At 37.9% G+C, this 17,924-nt stretch overlaps 1 protein-coding gene across 1 annotated transcript in view; it reads right to left on the bottom strand.

The window, feature by feature from the left end:
• TAOK1 (TAO kinase 1) overlaps nucleotides 1-17,924 on the bottom strand; it is a 153,748-nt gene that overhangs the window by 70,861 nt on the left and 64,963 nt on the right. Inside the window, exon 3 of the mRNA XM_082860880.1 lies at nucleotides 490-561. Coding sequence (XP_082717006.1) covers nucleotides 490-561 — 72 coding nt within the window. The remainder of the gene's footprint in view (nucleotides 1-489; nucleotides 562-17,924) is intronic.

Genomic DNA, 17,924 nt, shown 5'->3' with positions numbered 1-17,924 from the left:
TATTATACCACAGTTAAAAAATTAAAAGCGGGGGACAGTTAGTCTTTTGGAATGCTAGTAATATGCTGGTTATGGCTCTAGGTACAAGTTAAAAAGGTACACTCAGTTTGTGAAAGAAAATACACTGAGATATATTCTTAATATTCATATACTTTTAGGTATGCTACACTTTTTTGAAAAAATTCCCAGCTACCCTCAATTAAAAACAGTATGTCGGGATTCCCTGGTGGCGCAGTGGTTGGGAGTCCGCCTGCCGGTGCAGGGGACATGGGTTTGTGCCCCAGTCCAGGAGGATCCCACATGCCGCGGAGCGGCTGGGCTTGTGGGCCATGGACACTGGGCCTGCGCGTCTGGAGCCTGTGCTCCGCAGCGGGAGAGGCCGCAGCAGTAAGAGGCCCGCGTACCGCAAAAAAACAAAACAAAACAAAAAAAAACAAAACAGTATGTCTTTTTCTAACATGCCAAGAAGAATATAAATATTTCACCTACCTCAGTGGACTGCTTTCCACTATAAGACATTTTCTTGATAGCCACCACTTCATTGGTGCGCACATCTCGTGCCTAAAAAAACAAAGAAAGAACTATTGTAAAAATTAACAGATTAAATCTGGGCAATAATTTCTTTGAGAATAAAAGCATTTATGAGCTACCATGTCAAAAGGAACATCGAAACTGCCTTTAAAGAACATTAAAAACAAAAGAACCCGATAACCATATAGTGAAACTTATCAAATCATCCAGGAACTGGTACTTTGGAAAGAAATATAAAGCAGGGTTTATCTTTGAGAGATCTAGTTAAGAGGAAAAAACAGAAATTTGAATAGTACTATAACAGAGAGACAAAACAAGACTAGTATATGTACAAGCCTACGCTAATCAATTTTGAAATCTCAATGAAACGGACAATTTTCTGGAAGGAATAAATTACTAAAACTGATCTAAAGAAGAAAATGTAAGAAAAACAAACAATGGTGGCAGACTGAAAAGAACACCAATGAATTGTCTTTAAAATACTCTTGAGTGGGGATTTCCCTGGCAGTCCAGTGGTCAGGACCCCGGCTTTCACTGCCGAGGGCACGGGTTCGATCCCTGGTCAGGGAACTAAGATTCCGCAAGCAGCCAAAAAGCAAAACAAAACATAGGGACTTCCCCAGTGGTCCAGTGGCTCCGAGCTCCCAGTGCAGGGGGCCTGGGTTCGATCCTTGGTCAGGGAACTAGATCCCATGTGCTGCAACTAAGAGTTCGCATGCCGCAACTAAAGATTTTGCATGCCACAACTAAAGATCCCACATGCTGCAATGACGATCCCACACACAGCAACAAAGATCTCACTTGCCACACGAAGACCCAACTCAAACCAATAAACAAATATTAAACAAACAAACAAACAAATATAAACTACTCTTCAGTGGTGGGCTTCCCTGGTGGTGCAGTGGTTGAGAGTCCGCCTGCCGATGCAGGGGACACAGGTTCGTGCCCCGGTCCGGAAAGATCCCACATGCCGCGAGGCGGCTAGGCCCATGAGCCATGGCCGCTGAGCCTGCGCGTCCAGAGCCTGTGCTCCGCAATGGGAGAGGCCACAACTGTGAGAGGCCCGCGTACCAAAACAACAAAACAAAACAACAACAAAAAAACTACTCTTCAGTGGAAAATAGTTTTACCAGGTGAACTTTTCAGGATGTAAGGGGGGAAAAAAAGGAAAGCTAGCCCATTAATTTTAAGAAGGCAGTATAACCCAATAACTAAAACCTCACAAACAGCACAAAATAGAAAGTTAGGTATCAATTTCACTTGTAAATATAGACAAGAAAACTCTAAATAAAATTTTTAAAATATTATAGAGCATTAAAATAATTTTTCATTTGGATAAAATACACAAATATATACAGTTTTTCATTTGGATAAACTTACAGAAATGCAAAAGATTCTAATACTAGAAAAAAACATTTCATAATTTACCACAATTTGTAAAAGTTAAAGGGGGAACAAACAAACAAATAATACACACACACACACACACACATATTTATAAATGCTCAATAAATCCTGAAAATGCAAAAGTGCCCAACTCTAAATGTATTCAATTGCAAAGAAGGCCAAACTCTTAGGAAACAAATTAGAAAGGTAATTCTTTAACATGATAAATCACCTCTATTGTAAACTACTGCTAATCAGGCTTAAGAATGCTAAAATGCTATCACAATTATTACTTAACATTGTTGAGGTAATTCTGAAAAAAGGTAATAAAAATGTAACAGAAACACGACAGTTAACTAGAAAAGCTAAACTTCCATGTGTTAAAAAAATGATTATATATTAAGAAGGCACATGAGACTAGCTGCAAAATATTTTAAATGGGTTCACTAAAAGTATCAGAACCATCTCAAATCATCTGTTGGAAAAACTCATCTTCAATTCAGATTTTTAATGAGTTCCCAAAGATAAAATGTTCTAAATTAGATTATGGTGATGGCTGCAAAACTCATATTTACTGACAATCGTTGAAATGTAGGCATTAAATTGGTGAACTTATGGTATGTAATTTATACTTTAAAACTTGTTAAAAAAAAGACAGCACATATGTGAATTTTATCTCAACAGAGTGGTTTGGGGGAAAAAAAAAAAAGGCATTCAGTTAAGTGGGCCCTGGGAAACTTAATCACATTCCAATTTCAATTACCGGTGTACTGGTTAGGAAACTGGCACCACTTATTGTAATGGGTGAAGCGGATCTATCCACAGACATCCTGCTTGAATATAAATTTATTTTTCCAAAATGTTCTCTGCTTATCTGTCTACGAACTTCTTTATTTTAATCATGTCTAAACAGCTATACTGCGCTCTTTTATAAGAGCTGAGATATAATTTACATGCCATACAATAAACCCATTTTAATGTGTACAATTCAGTGGCATTTAGAACATTCACAGATATATGCAACCATCATTACAATTTTACAACTTTCATCACCTCAAAAAGAAACTCCAAATTGTTCATTTAGAAATGGTCAAACGGTAAATTTTATGTGTATTTTATAATAAAATTATTTTCTTCATTAAAAAAAAAAAAACCCATTCGGCCCTAAGCAACAACTAATCTACTTTTCCATGTCTCTAGAGATATGACCATTCTGGACATTTCATATAAATGGAACTATGTAATATGTGGTCTTTTGTGACTGGCTTTTTTCAAGATTCATGACTAATGATATTATCTTTTCATGTGCTCCTTAGCCATTTGTACATCTTTCTTTGAGAGATGTCAATTCAGATGCTTTTCCCATTTTTAAATTGGGTTGTCTTTTGATTGAGTTATAAGAGTTCTTTACATATTCTAGGCACAAGTCCCTTATTAGATATATGATTTACAAAATTTTTTCTCCTATTCTGTAGGTTGTCTTTTCACTACTGTGAAGCACAGAAATTTTTATTTTTGATTAAGGTCAATTTATTTTTTTCTTTTATTGCTCATGCTTTTGGTGTCACATCTGAGAATGCTCTGCCAAAACTAAAGACATGCAGATTTACCCCTATGTTTTCTTCTAAGAGTTTTATAGTTTTAACTGTGACATTGAGGTTTTGATCCATTTTGAGTTAATTTTTCTATAGTTTCTATAGTATGAGGTAAGGACCTAATTCCACTGTTTTGCATTAAACAGCTACACTTTTAATTAGCCTAAGACAAAGCTTAATTTAAAAGCGGGTATACTAAATGCAATGAAGTATACTGGGTTAGATTCTAGAACAGAGAAGAGACAGCAGAAAAACTGGTAAAATTTAGTACACAGACTATAGTACATAGTTTAGTTACTAGTATCCTATCAATGTTGATTTCTTAGTTTTGATAAATGTACCATGATTACGTAACATATTAACATTAGGGGAACTAGATGAAGATTATAGGGGAAAACACTGTACTAACTGTGAAATCTGCAAATCTAATATTATTTTAAAATACTAAATTAAACTAAAATTTGACTATTAAAATCCAAATGTACTAGTAATGATGATTAAAATTAAATGACCAAGTTAAAAGGAGATATGACTTTTGCTTATTCATGTTTTTAAAAAGCAAAAAGTAAAAATACTTAATGTTCACAAACATGTTTTTCCCTCCCTTCAGGATCACATATTGTGCTTACTTAGTCTTCTCTAATCTAGAACAATTCCATAACCCCTCTTTATCTTTCATGATACTGACAGTTTTGAAGAATACACAGTGGTATTTTAGAGAATGTAACTAAATTTGTACTTGTCTGACATTTCTTCAAGATTAGATTCTGATTATACACCTCTGGCAAGAATACTATAAGAGTGATATTGTGTACTTCCCAGGGTATCATATCTGGAGGTATACAATGTGTCCACTCCTCATTGGTGTTACCAATTTTCATCACCCACTAAAGGTGCTGTCTGTGTTTTTCCAATGTGTATAGTTAAAGTTACTGTTTCCTACCTTGTATCTAACAATCTGTGGAGAGATACTTTAAAACCATGTAAACATCCTGCTCATCAAAATTTTCCCTTAGATTTAGCAAACATTAAAGATAATAGCCCAAAACAATCTTCACTATGACGATTACAAAATGCTCATTTCCTCCCCCCACCTCTACCATTCCCTTCACATTTATCAGTCAGGCATTCTATTATAAGGAAAACACCCCCCTTTTCATCCATCCATCCATCATCTATCATGGAAATTATGAAGTCCTATTTTATTAAATGGGTTATAATCCATTACTATCTTTATACTGATGTTCAAATTGTTCCAGATTTGGCCAGTGGGAGCCCCTCTAGGCTGGCTCCAATGTCTTTTTGACAGGCCCCATTTGTTTTTTCTTTCTTTAAAGCACTTTTTAACTTTCTGGCACAAGGTCTTCTAAGGCTTATCATTTATGTTCCCTGCCCACTGCAACAAAATGAGACATTCCTCCAATAAGTTCTTGTTCCTTTTAGTTAGGAATTAAATTCGAGATGTGAGTGCTAAGTGTGCTCATTACTACTGGGTGTCATTACAAATAGAATCTTGCAGCAGACAGAGCTAGGAGATGCACACACACATATATGAGATATAATTATTTCATATTAACACTGTTAATTCCTATCCAATCAAACCCACAGGGTTCTTCCTTACCTTCCCCACTTCCATATTTCTTTCCATATTTTCACAGTTAGGATCCTGACCCCAAACAACATCAACATTATTCATTACTCAATCCTCCTTCTTTTTTTTTTTTTTTTGGTCACACCACGTGGCTTGCAGGACCTTAGTTCCCCGACCAGGGATTGAGCCCCGGCCACTGCAGTGAAAACGCCCAGTCCTAACCGCTGGACCACCAAGGAATTCCTACTTAATCCTTTAACGTATAGTTTCAGATCCGTCACACCCATACAAATATGAAACAAGTCTATTAAGAAGGGTTCAAGATTTGCCTACAGTTTCCCTCTCCCAACCAGACTGAGAGTATACAGTTAAAATACTACGTACAAAAGTTACTCCTATTAGTTCTATTTTTCCCTTCAATGTGGTTATGTCTGAAATACAGTTGGGTTCATTGTTCCTGTTTGCCTTTGATGTCAGTGACAACCTTCCCCCCATACATATTAATTTTAATTTTTAAGTATATAAAGTATTTATTATCCAAAGAGGTATATTCAAACAAGAATCATTCCATCCTCTATCTCTTTATATCCATTCCTACAACTATCACCATTTTATATGTTGAACTTGGTTGTATAATTTCATCAAACTATATATTTAATATCTGTATATTTATTATATATGAATTAAATTAAATAAAATCAATTTTAAAAATTCCTACCAGCATATTGAATGGCTATTTTTCAGGGATTTTCTCAGTGGGGTTCTTTTATTGGGCCCATTTCTAAGATTCTATGTATATTTTTCCTTTTCTCTATATTTCTCTATATTAGTGTATTTGGAGAGGAAAGGTATAAGCATAAATTCAGACAAAACTGTAATACAGAAAAAGGGTTGTTTCTAAAATATCAATATCCTAGGTCCCTCTTCTCTATTTTGTGTCCAATCCAGAAATTAAACAAACGTGAGCAACATCAAACACACACATACACATGTGTACACAAAATTCTACAACTTATATACCTAAATGTTAATAGTAGCTGTCCGTGGGTAGTGAAATTATAGATGGAGTTTTTATTATTTTTGTCTCCAATTTATAATTGGGGTATAAACCAAAACCTCAAATTGTTAAGAATTTGAACCATATATTCTCAAGGGAAATAACATTTTATTATTAATAAATTACTAAATTTATTAATTAATAAATTGTAGTTTCATTCCTAAGGTGCCCATAAAAAAAGACTAAACCCATAATACTGCCAAAATATTAAACATCTGTACAATACTTACTGTTTGAGGGGGAAAAAACAATTTTTATACAAAGAAGAAATCAATGAGTGGAGTTTTCCACTATAGATTAAGAAAGGAATACTTAGAGATGTTTTATGACTTTAGAATAGTATATCGCTGGCTCAGTCTTAAAGTTACAGTCTTTAAAATAATAAAATATATTCCTTTAACTACCAATTTTATTTCCTAGAAATTTTAATTTCTGAAGTGTATATTATCTTTCTGAAGTAAAAAAAAAAAAAAAAAGAGTCAACTTACATCCTCCCCACTTTTTGGGAAAAAGTCCCTTTCTGGTTACTAGTGAGTTAAAAAAACTTTTTATCTTTGAAATTATTTTAGACTTAGGGAAACGCTGCAAATATAGTACAGAGAGTTACCATATACCTTTCACACAGCTTTTGCCTAATGTTAATATCTTGCATAATAAAATTATCAAAACTAAGAAATTAACACTGGTAAAATTATTAACTACTAACCCCAACCACTATGCCACCAGGGAAGCCCGATTTTTCCATTTTAATTAATAAATATCTTTGGGGCTATACTTGAGATTATGCATATATCCTGTTTCATCTCAAACTTTAACCTACTAATTTTAGCATCTACTAGTGGATCTTGGCTGCAACAATTATTTCCCTTAGTTCTTCTACATTTAATAAAAGGAATTTTTATTCTTTATAAATATGTGTATATCTGTGTGTGTGTGTGTGTGCATGAGAGAGAGAGAGAGAGAGAGAGGGAGAGAGAGAGAGAGGAGTTCCTACTGATACCTCCAATTCCAATCCAACATACAACAGGGTTGTTTCTAGCCTTCCTCATTTCCTTACTCCTAACTTCTTTCTTGGACATTAAGAAAACCGCTTCTCGAGATAAAGATGGCAGAAGAGAAGGACGTGGAGCACACCTCCTCCCACAAATACATCAAAAATACATCTATAGGGCTTCCCTGGTGGCTCAGGGGTTGGGGGTCCGCCTGCCGATGCGGGGGGCACGGCTTCGTGCCCCGGTCCGGGAGGATCCTGCGTGCCGCACAGTGGCTGGGCCCGTGAGCCATGGCCGCTGGGCCTGCGCGTCCGGAGCCTGTGCTCCGCAGCAGGAGGGACCGCAGCGGTGAGAGGCCCGCATACCGCCAAAAAAACCCAAAAAACAAAAAAACATCTTCATGTGGAAGAATTCTCACAGAATACCTACTGAACGCTGGCAGAATATCTAATACAACTAAAACTGCAAGAAAGAGCACCACGTAACAGAGTCGAATGAAGAAAAAAAAAAAAAAAAAGGAATCAGGATGGGACCTGTGCCCCTGGGAGGGAGCTATGAAAGAGGAAGGTTCCCTCAGTCTGGGAACCCCTTTCACTGGTTGGGAGATCAGCTGGGACAGATACGGAGCTTCACAGGCTCAGAGGAGAGTGCAGCAACCAGACTATGGGAGGCAGAACAGAGAGAAACCAGCACAGATGGTCCTGGACACCTCGCTGCACTTCCCAGCCCGAGATGCACATCTGCTGGTGCGTGCAGGGGCTGAGTGCTGCAACTTGGGCTTCAGTGGACAGACCTGGGGAAAGGGCTGGGGATGGCTGTGTGGAGACAGACGGAAGGAGCTGGAGGGTGCTCTGGGCTGCAACTGGGGGTGTGCGCAGGATAGAGCCTGGGGCCACAATAGAAGCCACATAGTTAAACACACATGTAAAGGGAGGGACGGGGCCCCACCATAGCAGCCTCATTCTCCACGAGCTCACCTGAGCTCACAGTCAATGTGGCTCCACCTCTACCACCTCTGTGCTGGTGGGTTGTCCCCATGCAGAAGTGGGGCTGAAATCTGAGCCTACCCTCAGGGGCTGTGAGACTGGTGGATTTACATGGCTACTGGCAGCTTTGTAAGCTCTGTGCCTGCCGGACATCCCAGTGGATTACTGTTGCTTCCAAGGCTGGGGTGGTCCTGTGTTAGTAGCTACAGGCTTTGCGGACACAGGCATGCAGAGGCAGGGCCAGGACCTGGGCTGATTCTGTAGCCCCCATGGAACGTCCAGGTGCCTGACTTCAGTAGATCTGCCCTACTGGCTTTGTGAGCACAGAGCCTGAGGGATATCCAGGCTGACTGCCTGCATTCCCTTGACTGAGGCAAGGCTGAAGGTAGTGCCAACAACAGTGTACTTTGTGAGTGCACATAACGTGGCAGGCAACACCACAGAGTGCAGTTCCTGCTGGACAGCTCCTGTAGAGGAATACTCAGTGGCTCCTCTCCCAGCGGAGGTGCTCCAGTACCACCTACCTCACATCACAGCTCAGAAACCGATCTAGGGGCTTCTATTACAACAACTGAGGAGCAGACCTTACCCCCGAAAGGGCTGTGACAATTACAGAGCAAATAGGAGGCCCCACTCAACATCCAGTGCAGGCTATCTGCTCACTACACCACCAATCACACCTCCTATCAAGAGGATAAAAGCCACTACACACTGAAGAAAGACATGGCAGGAACCCATATTAAAAACAGTCCTCGCACCAAAAATATCAGACTCACACAGGCTACACAAGGATGCTCCCACATAAAAACAGCCCTTCAAGACCACAGTAGATAAGGGTTTCTCTTAAATGCACAGAGTCAGAGAAACATAAGTAAAATAAAGAAGCAGAGGAACCACTCCCAATTAAAAGAACAAGAAAAATCTCCTGAAAGAACAAGCAATGAAACAGACCTCTCGAGACTTCCCTGATGGCACAATGGTTAAGAATCTGCCTGTCAATGCAGGGGACATGGGTTCGAGCCCTGGTCCAGGAAGACCCCACACGACGCGGAGCAACTAAGCCCGTGCACCACAACTACTGAGCCTGCGCTCTAGAGCCCACAAGCCACAACTACTGAGCCTGCGTGCCACAACTACTGAAGCCCGCGCGTCTAGAGTCTATGCTCCGCAACGAGAAGCCACCACAATGAGAAGCCCGCGCACCACAATGAAGAGTAGCCCCCGCTCGCCACAACTAGAAAAAGCCCACGCACAGCAAAGAAGACCCAACGCAGCCAAATAAGTAAATAAATTAATTAATTTAATTAAATTAATAAAAAAAGAAACAGACCTCTCCAGTCTATGAGATCCCGAGTTCAAAAAGTAATAAAAATACTGAAGGAATTAAGAAAGCTATTGATAAAAATGCCACCCACTGTAACAAGGAATTAGAAACTATAAAGAGGAGCCAATTAAAATTAGAAAACTCATTTGCTGAGATGAAAGCTGAGCTAAAGGCAAAGAATAGCAATCAGGGGCTTCCCTGGTGGTGCAGTGGTTGGGAGTCTGCCTGCCGATGCAGGGGACACGGGTTCTTGCCCTGGCCTGGGAAGATCCCACATGCTGCAGAGCAGCTAGGCCCATGAGCCATGGCCGCTGAGCCTGTGAGTCCGGAGCCTGTGCTCCGCAACGGGAGAGGCCACAACAGTGAGAGGCCCGCGTACCACAAAAAAAAAAAAAAAAAAAGAGGATTGAGTAACGAATACTCAATACTGCAACTACTGAAGCCTGCGCACCTAGAGCCTGTGCTCTGCAACAAGAGAAGCCACCACAATGAGAAGCCCACCCGCCACAATGAAGAGTAGCCCCCGCTCACTGAAACTAGAGAGAAAGCCCGCATGCAGCAATGAAGACGCAACGCAGCCAAAAAATAATAATAATAAATAATAAAATAAAAATTCATATATAAATATTATAATATTATTATCAAGCATCTTTCCCAACCACAACAGTATGAGACTAGAAATCAATTACAGGAAAAAAACTGCAAAAACACAAACACATGGAAGCTAAACTATATAATATTAAACACTAAGTAATCAGTGGGTCACTGAAAAAATAAAAAAATACCTGGAGACGAATGAAAATGGAAATACAATGAACCAAAAGCTATGGGACATAACAAAAGCAGTTCTAAGAGGGAAGTTTATAGCAATACAAGCCCACGTCGAGAAACAGGAAAAATCTCAAATAAACAACCTATCCTTAAATGTAAAGAAACTAGAAAAAGAAGAACAAACAAAATCCAAAGTTAGTAGAATGAAAAAAATTATAAGATCAGAGCAGAAATAAAGGCTAAAAATACAATATAAAAGATCAATGAAAATAAGAGGTGGTTCTTCAAAAAGATAAACAAAATTGATAAACTTTTAGCCAGATCCGTTAAGAAAAAAAGAGAGGGCCCAAATAAATAAAATCAGAAATGAAAAAGAAGTTACAACTGACATCACAGACTACAAATGTATTACAAATGAGATTACTAGGAACAATTATAATAAATAATATTATAATGGACAATATAAATGTCCAATGTCCAATAAAATGGACAACCTAGAAGAAATAAATAAATTCCTAGAAACATACAATCTCCCAAGACTGAATCAGGAAGAAATAAAAAATAGGAAGAGACCGATTACCAGTAATGAATTGTATCAGTAATCAAAAAATTCCCAAGAAACAAAAGTCTAGGACCAGATGGCTTCACAGGTGAATTCAACCAAACATTTAAAGAGTTAACACCTATCCTTCTCAAACTATTCCAAAAAGCTGAAGAGGAAGAAATGCTTCTGAACTTATTCTACAAGGCCAGCAAGATTTGACAAAAATCAACATCCATTTACGATAAAAACTCTCAACAAAGTGGGTATAGAGGGAATATACCTTAACATATTAAAGGGCATATATATGACAAACCTGAAGACAACATTATACACAATGGTGAAAAGCTGAAAGCCTTTCTTTTAAGATTAGGAACAAGGATGACTACTCTCGTAACTTTTATTCAACATAGTACTGAAAGTCCTAGCTAGTGCAATTAGGAAGGAAAAGGAAATAAAAGACATCTAAATTGGAAAGGAGGAAGCAAAATTATCACTTTTTGCAGATGGCCTGATACTATATATTAAAAAATCCTAAGGATGCCACCAAAAAGCTATTAGAACTCAACAGTGAATTCGGTAAAGTTGCAGGATACAAAATTAATGTACAGAAGTTTCTTGAGTTTCTATACAAATAACAACTATCAAAAAAAGAAAGCAATTAAGAAAACAATCCCATTTATGTAAAATTACGTCAAAAAAAAAATTACCTAGGAATAATTCCTCCAAGGAGGTAAAAGACTTTTCTCTGAAAACTGTAAGACATTGATAAAAGAAACTGAAGATTACACAAATGGAAAGATGTATTTACTCATGGATTGGAGAAATTCATATTGTTAAAATGCCCATACTACTCAGGGCAACCTACAGATTCAATGCAATCCCTATCAAAATACCAATGGCATTTTTCACAGAACTAGGACAAATTATTCTAAAATTTGTACGGAAACATAAAACCCCAAATAGCTAAAACAATACTAAGAAAGAACAAAGCTGATGGTATCATGCTCCCTGATTTCAAACTGTACCACAATGCTACAGTTACCAAAACACTATGATACTGGCACAGGACAGACACACAGATCAATAAGAGAGAAAAGAGAGCCCAGAAATAACCCACATTTATATGGTTAATTAATCCATGACAAAGGAAGCAAGAACATACAATGGGGAAAAGACAGCCTCTTCAATAAACGGTGTTGGGAAAACTAGAAAGCTACATGCAGAAGAATCAAATTGGACTACTCTCTCACACCATATACAAAAATAAACTCAAAATGGATTAAAACTCCTAGAAGAAAACATAGGCAGTACACTCTTTGAAATCAGTCTTAGGAATATTTTTTCAGATATGTCTTCTCAGGCAAGGGAAACAAAACAAAAAATAAACAAATGGGACTACATGAAACTAAAAAGCTTTGCACAGGGAAGGAAACTGTCAACAAAGTGCAAAGGCAGCCTACTGAATGGGAGAAGATATTTGCAAATGATATATGTGATAAGGGGTTAATATTCAAATTATACAAAGAAATCATACAGCTCAACATCAAAACAAACAACCCAATTAAAAAAATGGGTAGAGGGCCTGAATAGAAATTTTCCCAAAGAAGTCATAAAGATGGCCAACAGATACATCAGGGAAATGCAAATCAAAAGCACAGTAAGATATCATCTCACACCTGTCAGAATGGCTATTAAACAGACAACAAATAACAAGTGTTGATGAGGATATAGAGAAAAGGGAACCGTCGTGCACTATTGCTGGGGATGCACACTGGTGCAGTCAATATGGAAAACAGTATGGAGCTTCCTCAAAAATTAAAAATAGAACTGCTAGACAATACAGCAATTCCACTTCTGTGTATTTTTTCACAGAAAACAAAAACACTAATTTGAAAATATTACACGCACCCCCATGTTCACTGCAGCTTTATTCACAATAGCCAAGATATGGAAGCAACCTAAGTGTCCAATGGATAAAGAAGACATGCTGCATATATACATACACACATATATATAATGGTGCGTGTCTGTGTGTGTGTGTGTGTGTGTGTGTGTGTGTGTGTAATGGAGTATTACTAAGCCATTAAAAAGGAGTGAAATCTTGCCATTTGTGAAACCATGGATGGACCTAGGGGATATTATGCTAAGTAAAATAATTATGCTAATTAAAATAATTATATGCTAAGTAAAATAAGTCAGACAGAGAAAGACAAATATATGATTTCATTTAACATGTGGAATCTAAAAAACAAAACAAACAAAATGGAAACAGACTCATAGATACAGGGAAGGTACAGGTGGTTTGCCAGAGGAGATGGGGGTGAGGGGATGAGTGAAACAGGTGAGGGAGATTAAAAGGTGCAAACTTCCAGTTAGAAACTAAGTGAGTCATAGGGATGAAATGTACAGCATGGGGAATACAGGCAATGATACTGTAATAACTTTGTATGGTGACAGATGGTAACTAGATTTATCATGGTAACCATTTTGTAACATATAGAAATATCAAATCACTATGTTGTGCACTTGGAACTAACATAGTATTGTAGGTCCATTATAATTCAAAAAATAAAAAAATTAAAATACTATTTAGAACAGAATTAAATGAGCTATGAGTAATTAAATAAGAGCACAATACTACATGTTATCTCTTCTCACCATCTGAAAGTAAACGAGTAAAGGCAAAATTGGCTACAGGCCTAAGGACAAACTTCATGCTGTAAAGAGCAAAAAAAGACAATATATACAACCAATCATTTTGTTACAAACCAGGAAACTGTGACTATCCATTTGGGAGCTATTTTAATGAATTAAAAAGAATGATCTGAAATCACCATATCAATTAATTATATGTAAATTGTCTTTCTATAATTCTTTCTCTTAAATAAATTTATTTATTTTTGGCTGCATTGGGTCTTCGTTGCTGCACACGGGCTTTTCTCTAGTTGTGGCAAGCAGGGGTTACTCTTCGTTGTGGTGCACAGGCTTATTGCTGTGGCTTCCCTTGTTGTGGAGCACGGGCTCTAGGCGCATGGGCTTCAGTAGTTGTGGCTCACGGGTTCTAGAGCACAGGCTCAGTAGTTGGAGCACACGGGCTTAGTTGCTCCACGGCATGTGGGATCGTCCCAGACCAGGTCTCGAACCCCTGTCTCCTGCATTGGCAGGCGGATTCTTAACCACTGCGCCACCAAGGAAGCCCTTCTTTTTTATATTTATATCTTTTTTCTTAAAACATTAAACAATTTGCTGTACCAGTGAAAATATAAAACTTGCCAAGCCCCTAAAAGAATACAGATTAATAAAATCTTACACTAGGAAATAAGAGGTAAATATTACATCTGTTTTTAAAATAAAGAAAAAAACTTTTACAAAGTAAATAAATGACTTCACTGGGATCATACATGGTCTGCCACATTTGTTAGGAAGCTTGGTTCCAAAGCCAGTGTTCTATGGCCCATCTACAGACATCATGTTGGTTCTATGTAAGGTACTGGAAACTAAAAGAGAACGTTTATCTTCCTGGCAATCTAGAGATAGTGGTCCTTTTGGATATCTGACTCTTTGGTTTGGTTTCAAACACTTTATTATGATGCCAGTCCTTGATTAGCTTGTCTGAAGACAGCCAGAATACCTGGCTCAATTGAAGTATTTTTAAATTTAAGGTGACCCCTACTGTCAATTAATGAAAATTCAGACCTATATTTTAAGAACTATTTTTAGTCACCTAAAAAAATTTGATGAGAAGGTCCTTCCTGTATATACTCTATAGAAAGACACTGCACATTTAGCCCTGTCATGAGGCTGGGGTGAGAGAGCACATAAAATCAGAAGCACACTTTTAGGTGTGCACACTCACATATGCAACACACACATACACACACTGCCACATGGGTTTAGCTGATACTACAAAATATGAATGTTAGTGACCTAGAAATAGAATGACAGCAAAGTTAGTCAGTTGTGAGCTACAGTTAAACTTTGCTCATCTATATGGTACATGTTTCCCAGACATCAAAACAATTAACAGAAAACACCTGCTCTGAGCAGTTGTCCCTGACCCCTCTAAGCTTCCATGCAATGGTTCCTCAGGCGGCCCTAACCAGAACCTAGGTTTCTTTTCTTTATATACATACATATATATATATATATATATATACATTTTTTGGGGGGTGCTGCGCCATGTCTTAGTTGCAGCGTGTGGGATCTTTTAGTTGTGGCAGGCACACTTCTTAGCTGCAGCACGCATGTGGGATCTAGTTCCCCGACCAGGAATCAAACCCGGGCCCCCTGCGTTGGGAGGGTGGAGCACAAGATATTAAACATTTTAGGCCTTGTGGGCCAAATACATTTCTTCTTTTTCTGTTGCATACTCTTCCTTTTGTTTTTCCAAATGTAAAAATCATTCTTAGTTTGAAAGCTAAATGAAAATAGTTCACAGGCTGGACCATGAGCTATACTATAGATATAGACCATGGCACCTACTATAGATAAATCCTTGGTTAACATTTTGCCACATTTGCTTTGAAACTCTTTATCTAAAAATATATACTGTTATCATTACATTATCATTCTTTTATTATTGAATAGGACTTGAGATAAATTCCTACTCTTGGTTCCAAAGAACTTCATATATTTCCTGAGAACAAGAACATTCTCTTGAAAAACAAAAGATCAAATTTAGGAAATTTAGCATTGATGTAATACTATTATACAGTGCATATATAGTCCACATTCAAATTTCACCAACTATCTCAATGTACTTTACAGGAATTTTTTCCCAATCCAGGATCACCCATTGTGTTTAACCACCAGGTCTCTCCTAAGCCAGCTCCTGATATCTAGCTTAGACCAATTAGCTTTTGTTGCCCCTGCTATACTTAACTCTGGGACTATGAGACTTTCTCTCCCAACCACAGCTCTCTAAAATAATCCAGCCTGGGTAGGACAAACCCAGAAATACTGCACAAGGAGGTCCAAGCACTAGAGAATCTCTCCCTGCCCACCACTCCCCCATCCTCAGTAAATAATTCTCTTCCGTGAGTGAGGCACCACAGTGTCCACCCTCTTATCTTGTCAGAAAACAAGTTCTTTTGATTCTATCAATTTAAGCTTTAAATTCACTGCCACTATCTAGTTTGAGCTCTCAGCATTTCTTTCCAATTATAAAATCTTCATAATCAGCCTCCCTTCTTTTATCTTTGACACTTGCCAATCTCTCTTCTACACTGCTACAAAAATAAACTTTCTATGTCACAAATGGAAATATAATATTTCTGTTGCACTTCAGTGTTCCCTCAAGACTTCAGATTAAAGCCTACATTTTTTAGTATTTAGTGGAGGAGGTTCCCTTCAGGAGCCTTGCTTGTCTTTCCTTTTTACCTTTCTCTAATCCCATCCTTAGTTCTCATTACAACCTTAATTCAAAACACACCCACTTCAGTTCTGGATTTTGGATAATGCAATTTTATAGTTTTATTTAAAATTTTAAAATCATTGATAATTTGCTAATACGTGATTTAATTCAGTCCCTTTAACGAAAGGAAAAGGACAATAACTTTCCTCACTGGATAGATCATATGGGCAGGTCTGAAGAAGACAGAAAACCTACTGAAATTCTCTACTTTTCAATATCAACAATGAAAGACCAATTGCTCCAAAAACACATATCTTGGGCTTCCCTGGTGGCACAGTGGTTAAGAATCCTCCTGCCAATGCAGGGGACACGGGTTTGAGCCCTGGTCTGGGAAGATCCCACATGCTGTGGAGCAACTAAGCCCATGCACCACAACTACTGAGCCTGCACTCTAGAGACCACAAGCCACAACTACTGAGCCTGCACGCCACAACTACTGAAGCCCGCGTACCTAGAGCCTGTGCTCCGCAACAAGAGAAGCCACTACAATGAGAAGCCCATGCATCGCAACGAAGAGTAGCCCCCACTCACCACAACTAGAGAAAGCCCATGCACAGCAACGAAGACCCAATGCAGCCATAAATAAATAAATAAAAATAAAAAAACAAAACCACATATCTTTAGAGTAGGATATATGAAAAGTCTACGCAAGTACAAATAATATCAAACATAAATCAAGGGAAACTTCACCACTAATTTTTGCCATGTTTCTGTTAGACTGTCCCAAAAGCCCAAACAAGAATCAAAGCAGTCAATGTATGTAAAACAATTGTATGAAACTACTGGAGAGCAACAAATGTAGGCAAAGCTTTAGAGACCAGAAGCCTTGAGAGAAGAACAGTATCCAATGTGAGCAATAAATTTACTCCAGCTTCATCCTTGAACTTGTGGTATTACAGGAAAACAAGAGTCCAAGGAGGAAGCTAGGCTGAGGAGAGAGGCCAGAGACAGGAGCTTCTAAAGCATCTGGAACTTAAAAAGCACAATCATGGTTTAAGAAGATGTGGTATATATATGATGGAATATTACTCAGCCATAAAAAAGAGTGAAATATTGCCATTTGCAGCAACATGAATGATGCAGAAAATACCATACAAAGTGAAGTCAGACAGAAAAAGATAAATATTATATGATATCACTTATATGTGGAATCTAAAAAATAATACAAATAAATTTACATACAAAACAGAAACAAACTCACAGACATAGAAAACAAACTTCTGGTTACCAAAAGGGAAAGGGAGGGAGGAAGGGATAAATTAGGAGTGTGGGATTAATACATACAACTACTATACATAAAATAGATAAGCAACAAGGATTTACTGTATAGCACAGGGAACTATATTCAATATCTTACAATAACTTGTAATGAAAAATAATCTGAAATATATATAACTGAATCACTCTGCTATACACCTGAAACTAACATAATATTGTAAATCAACAATATTTCAATTTTTTGTAAAGGTTAATATATTGGAAAAAAAGGCATAATCACAGAAGAGGGAGCTGAAAAGAAGCAGCTCAAAAATCTGCGAATTCTCCTCAAGTGAACAGTCAACTCCTAAGTATGTACTGCCTAAAACGCCCAGAAACCCAAAAGAAAACAGCAGTTGGAAGACTAAAAAGATAAGCAGAGCTTTCAGAAGACAAAAAGTGCTGGAGAGGAGGTTGGAATTCAAACCCCACCAAACTGCTTGAGCTTTTTTTTTTTTGGTAATAAATAAATAAATT

This window comes from Leucopleurus acutus (genome assembly GCF_964270905.1).
Source record: "Leucopleurus acutus genome assembly, chromosome: 19".
Lineage (NCBI taxonomy): Eukaryota > Metazoa > Chordata > Mammalia > Artiodactyla > Delphinidae > Leucopleurus > Leucopleurus acutus.
This window is presented reverse-complemented; position numbering and strand designations above follow the sequence as displayed.